The 15,772-nt window shown below is 40.6% G+C and overlaps 1 protein-coding gene across 1 annotated transcript in view; it reads right to left on the reverse strand.

Annotated features, from left to right (window-relative positions):
- The window catches only part of SLC22A16 (solute carrier family 22 member 16), a 42,769-nt gene that overhangs the window by 19,078 nt on the left and 7,919 nt on the right, over positions 1–15,772 (reverse strand). The window contains exons 3-5 of the mRNA XM_036247751.1: positions 11,671–11,731; positions 9,367–9,889; positions 5,044–5,161 (exon numbers count right to left, since the gene is read on the reverse strand). Coding sequence (XP_036103644.1) covers positions 5,044–5,161; positions 9,367–9,889; positions 11,671–11,731 — 702 coding nt within the window. The remainder of the gene's footprint in view (positions 1–5,043; positions 5,162–9,366; positions 9,890–11,670; positions 11,732–15,772) is intronic.

A 15,772-nucleotide genomic window follows, 5' to 3' on the forward strand; every position in this document is an offset into this window, starting at 1 on the left:
ATGTAATCAAGACTCTCCCAGCATACAAAAACCCAGACCTGGATGGTTTCACGAGGGAGTTTTACCAAACACTCAAAGAAGAATTAACACCTATTGTCCTCAAACTATTTCAAAAAATTTAAGAAAAAGGAAAACTTCCAAAATCATTTTGTGAGGCCAGCATAATTCTAATTCCAAAACCAGAAAAACACACTACAAAGAAAGAAAACTACAGGCCAATATACCTGATGAACATAGATGCCAAAATCCTGAACAAAATACTAGCAAATCGGATTCAGCAATACATCAAAAATTATTCACCATAATCAAGTGGGATTCATCCCACAGATGCAAGGCTGGTACATTATTCACAAATTAATAAATGTGATACACCACATAAACAAAATGAAAGATAAAAATCATACGATCACATCAATAGATGCTGAAAAAGCACTCAACAAAATCCAGCACCAATTTCTGATAAAAAAGCTCAGTAATTTGGGAATAGAACGATCATATCTTAACATAATAAAGACCATATATGAAAGACCTATAGCCCTTGCCGGTTTGGCTCAGCGGTTAGAGCATTGGCCTGCGGTCCAGTGTGACCTGGGTTTGGTTTCTGCTAAGGGCATGTGCCTTGGTTGCAGTTTGTCCCCGGCCCTGGTTGGGTGGGTCATGTGGGTGGCAGCCACTCAATGTGTTCCTTTCACGTCGATGTTTCTCTCTCTCTCTCTCTCTCCCTCTCTCTCCCTCTTGTTCTACCTGAACAAAAAATGGAAGAATGTCCTTGGGTGAGGAAAAAAAAAAAAGGCCTATAGCCAACATCATACTCAATGGACAAAAACTAAAAGCATTTCCCTTAAGAACAGAAACAAGACAGGAATGCCCACTTTTGTCACTCTTATTTAACATGGTACTGGAAGTCTTAGCCACAGCAATCAGACATGAAGAAAAAATAAAAGGGGTCCAAATTGGAAAGGAGGTAGTGAAACTGTCATTACTCGCAGATGACATGATATTATACATAGAAAACCCCAAAGACTCCATCAAAAATCTACTAGACTTAATAAATGAATTTGGCAAAGTAGCAGAATACAAAATTAATGTCAAGAAATCAATGGCATTCTTATACACCAATGATGAACTCACAGAAAGAGAAACTAAAAAAAAAAAAGAAAATCCCATTTACCATTGTGGCAAAAAAATTAAGATACCTAAGAATAGCCCTGGCCGGTTTGGCTCAGAGGTTAGAGCGTTGGCCTGTGGTCCAGAGAGACCCGGATTCGGTTCCCGCTAAGGGCATGTACCTTGGTTGCAGTTTGTCCCTGGCCCTGGTTGGGTCATGTGGGTGGCAGCCACTCGATGTGTTCCTTTCACATTTCACATCGATTTCTCTCTCTCTCTCTCTCTCTCTCCCTCCTGCTCTATCTGAATAAAAAATGGAAAAATGTCCTCGGGTGAGGATTAAAAAAAAAAAGATACGTAGGAATAAACTTAACCAATGAAGTAAAGGACCTATTATCAGAAAACTATAGGACATTGAAAAAAGAAATGGAGGAAGATATAAAAAAGTGGAAACATATACCTTGTTCATCGATTGGCAGAATTAACATCATTAAAATGTCCATACTACCCAAAGCAATCTATAGATTCAATGCAATCCCCATCAAAATACCAACGGCATACTTCACAGAATTAGAACAAGTACTTCAAAAGTTTATATGGAACCAAAAAAGACCTTGAATAGCCACAGCAATCTTGAAAAAGAAGAACAAAGTAGGAGGGATCACAATACTGCATATCAGGTTATACTACTAAGCTACTGTATCAAAAAAGCCTGGTACCGGCACAAGATCAGGCACATAGATCAATGGAATAGAACAAAGAACCCAGAAATTGACCCAAAACATTATGCTCAATTAATATTCAACAAAGGTGGCAAGAGCATACAATGAAGTAAAGAGAGCCTCTTTAATAAATGGTGTTGGGAAAATTGGACAGCTACATGCAAAAAATAAATAAAACTAGACCATCAACTTACACCATACACAAGAATAAACTCAAAATGGATAAAAGACTTAAATGTGACTCAGGAATCCATAAAAGTCCTAGAAGAAAATATAGGCAACAAAATTTCAGAAATCATACGCAGCAGAATTTTCACTGATACATCACCTAAGGCAACAGAAACAGAGGAAAAAATGAACACATGGGACTACTTCAAACTGAAAAGCTTCTGCACAGCAAAAGAAACAACCATCAAAATGGAAAGGCAACCCGTTGTATGGAAGAGCATAATTGCCAATTGTACATCAGATGAGGGGTTAATTTCCAAAATATATAGAGTGCTCATACAACTCAACAAAAGGAAGACAAAGAACCCAATTTAAAAATGGGCAGAGGAGCTAAACAGACACCTCTCCAAACAGGACATACAAATGGCTAGGAGACATATGAAGAAATGCTCAATGTCACTAATCATCAGAGAGATGCAAATTAAAACAACAATGAGGTATCACCTCACACCTGTCAGAATGGCCACCATCAACAAATCATCAAACAACAAGTGTTGATGAGGGTGTGGATAAAAAGGGACTCTAGTACACTGCTGGTGGGAATGCAGACTGGTGCAGCCACTATGGAAAACAATATGGTGTTACCTCAAAAAATTAAAAATTGAATTGCCATTGGACCCAGTGATCCCACTTCTAGGAATATACCCTAAGAAGCCTGTAACACCAATCAGAAAGAATATATGTACCCCCATGTTCATAGCAGCACTATTCACAATAGCTAAGATCTGGAAATAGCCCAAGTGTCCATCATTAGACAAATGGATAAAAAAGCTGTGGTATATACACAATGGAGTAGTATGCAGCCATTAAGAAAGATAGATCTCTTATCCTTTAAGACGACATGTAGAGACCTGGAAAGTATTATCCTAAGCGAAACAAGCCAAGCAGAGAAAGACAAATATCATATGATCTCACTTATTTGTGGAATATAATGACCATAAGAGCCTGAAGAACAGGGTAGTCCCAGAGACATGGAAGTAGGGTATAGACTGACAATCCCCAGAAGAGGAGGTGGGGGGAGAGATAAACCACAGAACTTATATGCATGTACACGTAACCAATGGACATGGACAACAAAGCTGAAGATTGGGCGGGGAGGGAGGGGAAAGAGGGTGTTGATGGGAGAAAAAAGGAGAACATCTGTAACAAAAATAGATGATAGATAGATAGATGGATGGATAGATAGATAGATAGATAGATAGATAGATAGATATAAATAAAATTTTAAAAAAGCATTCAAAGAACAAAGAAACAAACATTTGGAAATAAAAATTATGATAACCGACATAAAAGGGGGGGTTAGATGAAGTAGAAGATAGATACAGAAGGGAAAATTTTGGAATTATCTCAGAAAGTTTATAAAATAAAAAGACAAAGATAAAGAAAGTAGGAGAAAAAATATAAAATTAGAAGACCAATATAGAAGATCAGATATCTAAGATGAATAAATGTATGGATGAATATTAGCAATTTTATCATAAGTGGAAAAGTAAATCTCAGATACATACAGCATGGTGTACTTTTTAAAAAATTATGTTATGTGTGTCTTACCACCATTTTAAGTAACGGGGGGGAAAGACTTTTATTTTGGCAATAGGCCCATCTTTAACAAAATGTGGGTTGTAATAGCAATGTGTGATCATTCTTAGAATACAAAAGGAATGAATCAAATGACAGCTTTTTTTTTCAAGGGAAGAGGTAAAAGGATTAAAATTTTTCCTGCAAAATTATTTTACATTTGACTTTTATAACACAACTCATGAAATTAATTTTTGCAAAATTATTCTAGAGCACCCCACAGGCCTCTCTTCATCCTCTAATATTCGAATTACACCCTTTTGAAACTCCTTGTGGACGTTCATTTCTGAACCCCTGGATCATCCATCCTGGTGAGAGGGGATGATGGGCTGCTCTGTGCTCAGCAAGATTACAAGCTCTCCCCGCAGAAAAAAACTTCACTTCATTATCCTTGATCAGTGACCTTCAAACAGAATCTCTGCTGCTGTCTGGCCATTTGGAAGCTGTCTGAAAGCTTCACCAAGTATGGAAATCACATCCTCACTCGCTGGCCCCGTTCCAGTGACATTCCCAATTGTACGGAGTGTCTACTCCTTGCCAGGTGCTGTACCACAGATGTTTCCTTTAATCTCACTGACTCCTGACACCAACCCTGTGAAGCAGGTACTACAGCTTACAGTTCAGAGACTACAGTTCAGGGATGATAACCTGTTTTCCCACAGTCACACTGCTAAGAAGCCAATATAGACAAAGCTGCATTTCAACTCATACCTTTTCCACTAGACTCCCCTGCTCCTCATAACATAAAGGCCTAATGCCTTCCTGCTTTCATTCTTACTGCACAACACACAAGTGACTTTCTTAACAATACACCCTAACCGTTTGTTTGGCTCAAACATGCAGGGCCTGGCGAGACCAATATAATTAATTGCTCAGAAGTAAAATAGTGCTTTAGTAATTGTGTAATGTGGATCATGTGCCAGGCATAGAGTCAAACACAGAGTTTCTGCCTAGTAAACAACAATTTTTCATTTTAATGAGCTCCATTCTAAACAGAGGGCATTAATATTCCACAGAAAGAATTTGTGCCAGGGAGTGAACCAAAGTTAATACTCGATCTCTCGCCCTAGATTCTCAATGAGCACATCTGAGAGTTAAGGTTTAGTGTGAAAACACGGCAGTCAAGTTAAAGAGGTTAAAGAACACAACTCACGCCCTGGCCAGTTTGGCTCAGCGGTTAGAGCGTTGGCCCTTGGATCAAAGGGTTGCATGTTCTATTCTCAATTAAGGGCATGTATCTGGGTTGCAGGCTCGATCCTAGCCCCAGTCGGGGTTGGGTAGGAGGCAACCAATCGATGTTTCTTCCCCCCCCCCCCACCTCCCTTCCATTCCATCTAAAAGTTAATGGAAAACTATCCTTGGGTGAGGATTAACAAACAAACAAACAAAATGAATAAACACAACTCACAATAGCAAGCAGAAAGCGTATGATCATGAAGCTGTAGTAATCCAAGGCGAACGCCGCTGCGATGCCGAACAAGTACATGCCAGTGCTTGTGGACCACAAGACAAGTCGTCTTCCCACCCTGGGAGAGAAGAGTCAACAGCTGAAGAGGCAAGATACAGTTGTAACAGTTTAAACATCCACCCCAGTTCATGAAAGATGAGTGCTACCCATATTTTTAATGGCTTATGCATCTGATTGTTAGTCATTCGTTTGGGGGGAATCATGAGTAAATGCTTGATTTCTTCAAGAGGCCAGTCTTTCAGTGGAGAGGACTTTAGCTAAACTGCTTCTATTCATACGTCACTCTGGGTGACCTCCTAACCTGGACTTTCAGGGAAGAGGAGAGAGACGGTGTCCTTTCCCTCCTAGGACTTCCACTCTCTGACCTGTTGGATCATCTGTCCTGCCGGGTTGGCTCTGCCCACCAAGGCTGAGGCAGCTCTCACTAAGCCCCTTGAGAGACAGAGATCTTACCACATTCTGCTGGTAGAATAAAATGCTTACTTGCCCTATATTTTTATAATTGGGAGGGGTATTTCTTTATCTAAAAAACAAACAAATAACAAATTATATTCCTGACAGATTTTTTTGAAATTGAGATATATACACATGCCATAAAAATCAACTTTTTAAAGGATACAATTCAGTGGCTTTTAGTGTGTTCACTGAGTCATCACTCTCTAGCTCCAGGACATTTCCATCACTCCAAAAAGAAACTCTGCACCCAGGAGCCATCATTCTGTCTTCTCTGTTCCCTCCAGCCCCTGACAAATACTAATCTACTTTCTGTCTGTGTAGAGTTGCCGCTTCTGGACATTCTCTATAAATGCACTCATGCAATATATAACCTTTGATGTCTGGCTTCATTTACTTATCATTATGTTTTCAAGATTCATCCATGTCATGACATGTATCAGTACTTCAGTCTTTTTCATGACTAACTAACATTCCACTGTATGGATCTACCATATTTTGTTTATTCATCAGCTGATGGACATTTGGATTGTTTCACTTTTTAATTATTATGAATAATGCTGCCACAAACATACCTAAACAAGATTTTGTGTGAACTTATGTTTTCAATTCTCTTGGGTATACACGGAGGAGTGAAATTGCTGGGTCGTATGATAACTCTCTGTTTTAACTTTTTGAGGAACCTCCGAACTGTTTGCCAAGTGGCTGCCCTGTTTCTACCATCCTACCAGCAACGTATGAGAGCACCAATTTTTCCACATGCTCCACGACACCTGTTATTGTCTGTCTTTTTTATTACTGCCATCCTAGTGAGTGTGATTTTGATTTACATTTCCCAGTGATTAATGACGTTGAGCATTTTGCATATATTCTTTAAGGGAAATATCTAGCCAAATCCTTTGCCCACTTTTTTTTTTTTTTAATTTGTTTTTCTTTATTGATTTTAGAGAGAGAGATAGAAACACTGATGAGAGAGAACATCGGTTGGCTGCCTCCTGCATGCCCCTCACTGGGGATCGGGCCCACAACCTGGGCATGTGCCCTGAATGGGCATCAAACTGGCGACCTTTTGGTGCATAGGTCATCGCTCAACCACTGAGCCACACCAGCCATGCCTTTGCTAACTTTTAAACTGGATTGTCTTTTTACTGTTGAGTTGTAAGAGTTATTTATATATTCTGAATACTGACCCTTATTAGATATATGACTTGCCAATATTTTCTCCCTGTGAGTTGTATCTGACCAATAGTTTTAAGGCAAAAGAATATAGTCCTGAGATTCCAACCAACAGGTGAATTATTAGAATCAATGAACATTTAATGAAGTGGCTGAATAAATTATCAATATATATATTAACTAATTATATTTCTGTATACTAGTAACAAATATAAAATTTTTAAATGCCATTGCAATAGCTTAAAACTGTGAACTGTGTATGAATAAAGCTAACAAAAAGTTGGTAAACGCTCTATGGAGAAAAGGGGAAACTTCAAGAATCAAATATTAAGGGAAATAGATACATGGTTAGACAAAGAGATCTATAGTCCCTTAAAGGACCCTGAAACAGATGAGTTCATAGAGGTAACTGTTGAACAAATAAGGCATCTCACGTCAGCAGGAAAGAATCAGGAGGTGGTGGTGGGACAAATGTCTAGCCATAAAGAAGAAAATACAACTGAAGTCCCATTCTCATAACTTACAGTATAAAAATCAGTTCCAGAAGGATTAAAGGCACATATATAAAACCAAAACTACATAACTTTAGGGAAATAATATAGGAGAATATTTTCAGAACCTAATGGAAGGGAGGGAAGATATTTATTTTAAGATACAGAAAGCACTAACCAAGGAAAGGATAGATACATTTGATTTCATGTCCATCAAAAGACACCTTTAAGAGAAGAAAGACACATAACAGAAAGAGAGAGAGAGAGAGAGAGGAAATATTTATTTGCTTTACACATGACTAAAGGATAAGGATCCAGACAAGTCAAAGGACTTGTATATCAGTAGGAAGCAGATAAGACAAAATGGGAAAACATTTCAAGTCACTTCATAAAAGAGAAAATCTAAGTGGCTAATAAAAATGTGTAAAGGGTGCCGATGATATATAATCATACTTTTTATTTCTGACCAGTTGTCAAAGGTAAAAAGTCTTCTAATATCAAGTGTTGGTGAGATTATGGAGTAATAGGATCTCTCAGCCTGCTGATGTGAATGCAAATTGGGAATGAAAGTCAGGAAAACCAAAGAATGGTTTAGCATTATATAGAGAAGCTGGTGAAGTGGACAGCCCACAGGTTCTTAGGGATGTACCCCGAAGACGCTCTTGCACATGTCCACATGGGTACATGAGTAAGACTGTTCCTACGGTATTGTTCCTAACAGCCGGGCACTGCAGACAACCCGAACATCCTTCAACTACCTCGTAGACACATGTATTGCAGTGTATTCCTGCAGAGGTTCTATGCAGCATTGTAATGACTACAAATAAATCTTTTTTCTTCTTTCTTTCCCTTTGTCTTTCTCCCACCCTCTCCTTCTCCTTCTCGCTTTTTCTTTCTCTCTATTGCTTTATAGTACTGGCTAGAGTCTCCAGTACAATACTAAGTGGAAGTGGGGTTTCACACATCTTTGTCTGTTCCTGATCTCAAAGGAAAAGCTTTTAATATTTCACAATTAAGATGTGCATCGTAGCCTGGCCAGTGTGGCTCAGTGGATTGAGCACTGTCCCATTCACTGAGAGGTCCTGGTTCAATTCCTGGTCAGGGTACATGCCCGGGTTGCAGGCTCGATCCCCAGTAGGGGGCATGCAGAAGGCAGCCGATCAATGTTTCTCTCTCACATCAATGTTTCTCTCTCTCTCCCTTCCTTTCTCTCTAAAAAAAATTAACAAAAGCATATTTTTAAAAAAAATATGTGTATGGTAGATCTTTTTGTAGATACCTGTTATCAGGTTAAGGACATTCTTCTATTTTGAGGTTTTATCATGAATGAATTTTGAAATTTATTAAATGCTTTTCCTGTTTACAAGTTGGTGATAAGAATTTTGTCCTCTAATCTGTTAATGTGGTAACTTCCACTGATTAGTTTATAATATTAAATGTGTTCCACACCTATTCCTCTGCCTCCATGACTTCAGTCTCTCATGTTTTCCAACTCTTTGTCTCTCTGAGTTTTGTTATTGATCATTTTTTCTCAGCTACCATCCACTTTACTAATTCTTTCTTTAGCTGTGTATAATCGGTTGTTAAAAGTACCCAGGAAGTTTGTTGGTCACTTTTTCAATGTTTTAAAACTTGTCTTTTATTTCTTTAAGAATAGTAAACATAGTTGCTTTATTATCTATCCCTGCTAATTCCAGTATTTGACGTCTTTGTGCAGAACCAGGATACACCTCTTAAAGAGCAAAAATAAAAAGTATTCAAAGTAATAACCAGTATCTGTTGAGTGGTTATGTGTCCAAGGTACTTTTTCTGTATTAATTCTACAATAATCCTTTGAGGTGAGTGCTATTATTTTCATCACCAGCTTACAAACAAGATTCTAAAACATAGGTTAGGCAATTTGCCTGGGGGCCACAGCTAATAAGTAGAACCAGGATTTGAACACAGGCAGACTGTCTAGAACCCATCCTCTTACCACTATGTTATTTTGTGAATGTTATTTAATAGATCAGCAAAGAAGTAACTATTTAAATAGGAAGCGTGAAAATGACTAAAGTTTTTAACATAATTCCCTGTCCCCTAAGAAAACTAGATATGATAATAAACCCTACATCAAGCAACAATACTAAATATTTCATTTTACCTGTCAGAAAGGTAGCCAAAAATCAGCGCTCCCAGCAGGACTCCAAGCATAAATGTGGGCTGGATCAGCCTTGCAAACCATTCTCGGTTACAGACCAGGTCCCAGTGAGTCACCACAGTGCTGTCCCATTTGCTCTTGTCATAGATGTAGCCATCTAAGCAAGGAGAGCCACTTTTATGGCCGTTGTAATCGTAGTTCAAAGTCGACATGTTATCTCTCCGGAACCTGTAACACCTGTTGAGCTCCCAGATCTCACCATTCTGTAGCTGCACTACAACGTGATCTTCATGACTTAGTGGTAACAGATTCCAGATGTCGTCCAACCTCCAATTAGAGACATTGTGGAAAAGAACCCGACTCACATTGCCTGGGGGCCTGCAGGTATACTTCGGGAACACTGTCATAAACACAGAAGCCAAGTAGTGGATCCCACAAGAAATGTTCTGGAAGGCACAAGTGAAATAAAGAAATATCTGGTATCTGAAAAGAGAAGAAAAGCAAGTTATTATATCTGGCCTATGGACTAAGAAAAAGAACATAAGCAAATATGAATGGTCTCTACCATGTTTAGCTTAATATATATACAGATGGGTAAATACAGAATAGTTATAGATATGTTCACATACATAGGTTAGTATATATACATAACACATAGCTCTGTTGAGAGGGCCTAGAAGCAATGATATCCCAATAGCAACAAGCACACCCAGTGCCCAGATCTTGATTTTTAAATATCATTCTCTAATAAAAGAAACCAGAAAAATGGCTGATTCTAAGACCAGGAGAGGGAGAATACAAAATAAACCTGGAGCATCTTGTAATAGCAGACAGTAAGGAAGTGCTCAAAATATAAAAGTTGGGGCACGTCAGCCCTGGCTGGTTTGGCTCAGCGGTTAGAGCGTAAGCCTGCGGACCAAAGGGTCCCGAGTTCAATTCTGGCCAAGGTCACATACCTTGGTTGCAGTTAGTCCCTGGCCCCAGTGGGGTCATGTGGGTGGCAACCAATCGATGTGTTTCTCTCACATCAATGTTTCTCTCTCTCTCTCTCTCTCCCCCCTCCCACTCTGAAGATAAATATAAAAATATCCTCGGGTGAGGATTAAAAAAAAAGTTGGGCCCTGGCCGGTTTGGCTCAGCAGTTAGAGCGTCGGCCTGTGGTCCAGAGAGACCCAGGTTTGGTTCCCGCTGAGGGCACTACGTGCGTACCTCGGTTGCAGTTTGTCCCCAGCCCTGGTTGGGTCGTGTGGGAGGCGGCCACTTGATGTGTCCCTTTCACGTCAATGTTTCTCTCGCTCTCTCTGTCTCTCTCTCTCTACCTGAACAAAAAATGGAAAAATGTCCTCGGGTGAAGATTAAAAAAAAAAGTTGGGGCACATCAAAGGGACACAGGAACCAATCTGAAAGAGCTCCAGTTGGCCAAAGCTGAAACAATTTGAACAAAATAAATGGCATAGTATACCCAAAAGAACGCAATGAATATGTGAATACATACTGTGATAATTAATTTTATGTCAACTTGTCTGGGCTGAGGGATACCCAGAGAGCTGGTAAAACATGATTTCCAGGTGTGTCTGTGAGAGTGTCTCTGCAGATCAGCATTTGAACCAGTAGACTGAGTAAAGAATCTGTTGAGAACCCGAATAGAACAAAAAGGCCGAGGAAGAACAAATACACTCTCACTGCTTGGGCTACGCTATCCATCTTCTCCTGCCCTCGGACATAGTTGCTCCAGGTTCTTGGATTTTCAGACGCAGACTGGAACTTACACCATCGGCCCTTTGATTCTCAGGCTCTTGGACTTGGACTGAATTACACCACTGGCTTTCCTGGGTCCCGTGCTTGTAGATGGCACATTGTGGGACTGCTCACCTCCATAATCACGTGAACCAATCGCTGTAATAAATCTCTTACCAATATCTATGTACATATATCTATATCTATATCTATAAATAAATACTTATGTCCTATTGCTTCTGTTTCTCCAGAGAATCCTGACAAAAACATCATACTGATATAAATAAATGATTGAACAAAATTTTTAAAAATGAGAGAAGAGACAAATCTTTCTTAGAATTCCAACTAATATCTGTAGATATTCCCCTGTACCGGAGATGGAGCTTAATACCCACTGTTTACTCTTTGAGGGTAGGCTAGACCTCATGACTAGTGTCCCAAGAATATAGTAGAAATGGGAAAAAACAGTAACTGTGCAGGTGGGAAACCTGGCAAACATTATTGAATGAGTTTGTCAAATATCGAAGGTTAACATCCAGGGGTGCTGTGTGGACACCGTGTACCGCTCACACGATGTGATGGACAAGCACTTCACCTCTGCAGCCTTCATTCCAAAAACCATGCCCTCAGTCTAATCACAAGAAAAACAACAGATAATCCCAGACTGGGCATATTCTACAGGCTGCCCGGCCAATATGCCTAAAGACTGTCAAGGTCATAAAAAAAAAAGTAAGGAATGACTGAGAAACAGCCACAGACCAGAGGATCCTGGGATAACATGACAACTTAATGCTGTGTGGTACTCTGGACTAACTGGGTCCTGGAACAGGAAGGGGGCATTTGTGAAAAACCTAGTGAAATCTATATAAAGTCTAGAGTTTAGTTAATAATAATGTACTGTCTGTTTCTTGGTTTTAACAAATATGCCATAGTGATGGAAGATATCAACAACAAGAAAAACTGGGTGAGCGCCACACAGGAATACTCTATACTGTCTTTGCAACTTTTTTGTAAATCTAAAATTATTCAAAACAAAGTTTATTCATAATTTTAAACATAACTGTAGGGTCTCCAAATCTACAGACTTAAACCATCAGTGACATAGTTTCTGAAATAAAAACTGTCTCACAAGGACAAATGTGCCCGCAGGACAGCAGGATGGAATATATAAAATTTGGACTGACCCACAAACTTCAAACCCCTGGAATTAAGAGTCAGAGCAGCCCCGCCCTGGCCAGTTTGGCTCAGCAGTTGGAGCGTCAGCCTGCAGTCCACAGAGACCAGGGTTCGGTTCCCGCTAAGGGCATGTACCTTGGCTGCAGTTTGTCCCCGGCCCTGGTTGGGTCGTGTGGGTGGTGGCCACTCGATGTGTCCCTTTCACATCGATGTTTCTCTCTCTTCCTCTCTCTCCTTCCTGCTCTATCTGAAAAAAAAATGGAAAAATGTCCTCGGGTGAGGATGAAAAAAAAGAGAGAGAGAGCAGCCCCTTTGGGGGGTTTAGATTTAAAACAGAATCAGTTCAAACAGAAGAGACCAATACCATAAAACCATTATCAAAGAAGTAGAAAATAGGTCCTATCAGATCACACTGAGGCAAAATGACACTGTCGACACACGTGACCTTGGTCTTTCTTCCTATTTGCAGACTTGCTGCCCATCTGGTCCTGATGCTCCCTCACTGGAGGGTGCTTCTGAGCATCCCTTAGCGTAACGGTTCTCAAAGTTTTAGGTGTCAGGAGACTTTATGTTCTTAAAAACTTTGAGGACTCCAAGGGGCTTTTCTTTATATGAGTTGTATCTATCAATATTTTTATATTAGAAATAAAAATGTAAAATATTTACTATATTTATTAATTTATTTAAACATAACAATAATAACATACAGCTATAGTTTTCAAAACAAAATTAGTGAGAAGAATGACTGTTTTACATTTCAAACTTAGATTAATAGAAGACAGCTAGTTTCTCATGTCTGCCTTCAATCCATTACACATCATCTAGCTCCTGGAAAATTCCGTTATACGTTCATGAGAGAATGAGAGAAAACAGGCAGCTGAAGTCTCGGTGTTACATGGCAATGGTTTGGCCTTGCAGACCCCAGAGATTTGCAGATCACATTGTGAGAACTGCTGGTCTAGCCTGTTCCTTCTCCTCTCTCCTGCTCCTTGTTTCCTGGCACTTGCCCGTGTTCCCTCCATAGCCATGTGGCCCTGGAAGCTGCATGGCCCACAGCCATGTGACCCCACACGCAATGGATTACAGCTGGGAACACAAACGAAGCTAGCCTGGTGCTGGAGTGGGCTGGGCAAATAGGGAACCCAAACTCTGGGCGACAGCTTCAATCCCAGCTCTGCTGAAGACACAGCGGGACTTCTTCCATGGCGGGACGGAGGCAGAAGGGAACTTGGAAACTCAGGGGTTTAATTCCATGAAAATAAATACCACTCATTTTCCCATGGGAACCTCAAAAAATTCCTTTTCTCGTGACATCACAAGAAGCCCACAGCCACCGGCAACTGGTGGGGACATGGAGAGCTCCCCACTGATAACACTGTGAAGTTCTGATGTTGGCAACCTCCCCAAACCCTCAGGGATGGCTGCCAAGCTGGTCCATGGCCACCACTTCTCACTTCTCATACAACCTCACGTAGATAAATAACAAGCAAAATGGAATCAACTTAAAGTATGGTGGCTATCAGGACACCACAGGCTGGGGGTGCTGGCTACAGTTTCAAAGTTGAATTCTCTCTCCGGTGCTGGCTCTGATAGCAAAAAAAGCAGACAGGAATTGTCTTTCTTCTAGCAATGAAGGAGATGGAGAACACACAAATTACTATTCTCATGACCTCTTTGGGATGAGTAGTCAAGAGAAGAGCATGGAGCCCAAAGTTTGGGTCCTCAGGACGAACAGAAACCAGCTCTGTTTTTCCAGAAAAGGTGCCCCTGCCAGAAGAAAAGGGATCTGAAATCAGCCTCAGCCTATTCCCTACGGTAGGGTTGGGCAGGAATAGCAGTCTAAGAAGACAAGCCTGAGTAGCTGTGGCTCAAAAGACCTCAGAAGGCTAAGATCATGGTTTGAAAGAATCGTGCTTGAACCCTCACCTCTGCACATTACAAGCCCACACACACTGGCTGCTGGATGTCACCTGGAGCCTCAGAGTCACACTCTGCCTTTGGTGTGCACACACTGTGCCACCTGTGAGCACGTGGCGTGCATGGTAGATCACTCGTCCCAGGCAACAGGCTCAGGCATTTAGGTACTTTTTCCTTCCCTGGCACTTTCTCGGGAAGCACTTCCAGCCTGCAGGAATAACCACTAGCTAGAAGAGCTCTGTTAGGGAATTCCATCGAAGTGGTTCTGCTCTCAGGCAGATTCCAGATGGGCCTGTTCTTGACACAGCAGAGGTCCCCATTCCTCAACTTCTCCCGCCCAGGGTACACCTGTTGCTGTGCTGTACCTAAAACACCTTATTCAGCATTGTCTTCATCGCTGTGAGTATTCTGCTAACACCTGTGTTGAACCTTGCTTTACAGTTTAAGCACTTTCACGTTCATTTTCTCATTTAATCATTTCAACATACTTCAAAGATTGTGAGCTAGGTGAAATGTATTGATCAAAACATCTTTGCTTAGAAAATTACTCATTGTAAATGAAGTGGGAAGCTAATCTTACTTAAGAAAACAGTTTGTTTAAAACAACCATGAGGTCGCCGAGGTCGCCCAGGTCGGTTTGGCTCAGCGGTGAGAGCCTCGGCTTGCGGACCAGAGTCCCGGGTTCAGTTCCCACTAGGGGCACGTACCTCAGTTGCAATTTGTCCCCAGCCCCAATTGGGGTTGTGTGGGTGGCAGCCAGTCAATGTGTCTCTCTCACATCGAAGTTTCTCTCTCTCTCTTCCTCCCTCTCTCCCTCTCACTCTATCTGAAGAGAAATGCAAAAATATCCTTGGGTGAGGATAAAAAAATAAATAAAATTTAAAAATTAAAAAAAAAAAAGAACTACTAAAACAACCATTGAGGTATCACTTTACACTATCACTTTACACCTGTCAGAATGACTGCCATCAACAAATCGTCAAACAAGTGTTGGCGAGGGTGTGGAGAAAAGGGGACTCTAGTACACTGCTGGTGGGAATGCAGACTGGTGCAGCCACTATGGAAAACAATATGGTGTTACCTCAAAAATTTTAAAATTGAACTGCCATTTGACCCAGTGATCCCACTTCTAGGAATATACCCTAAGAAGCTGTAACACCAATCAGAAAGAATATATGTACCCTTATGTTCATAGAAGCATTATTTACAATAGCTAAGATCTGGAAACAACCCAAGTGTCCATCAGTAGACAAATGGATAAAAAAGCTGTGGTACATGTACACAATGGAATATTATGCAGCTGTAAGAAAGAAAGATCTCTTATCCTTTGAAATGACATGAAGGGACCTGGAGAGTATTATGCTAAGCAAAACAAGCCAAGCAGAGAAAGACAAATACCACATGATCTCACTTATTTGTAGAATATAATGAACATAACAGTCTGAGGAATTGGGTAGACCCAGAGACATGGAAGTAGGGTACAGACTGACAACCCTCAGAAGACGGGGTGGTGGGTGGAGAGAAGAGATAAACCACAGAACTTATATGCATGTACGCATAACCAATGGACATGGATGAC

The sequence above is a fragment of the Molossus molossus genome, unplaced genomic scaffold (genome assembly GCF_014108415.1).
Source record: "Molossus molossus isolate mMolMol1 unplaced genomic scaffold, mMolMol1.p scaffold_m16_p_8, whole genome shotgun sequence".
NCBI lineage: Eukaryota > Metazoa > Chordata > Mammalia > Chiroptera > Molossidae > Molossus > Molossus molossus.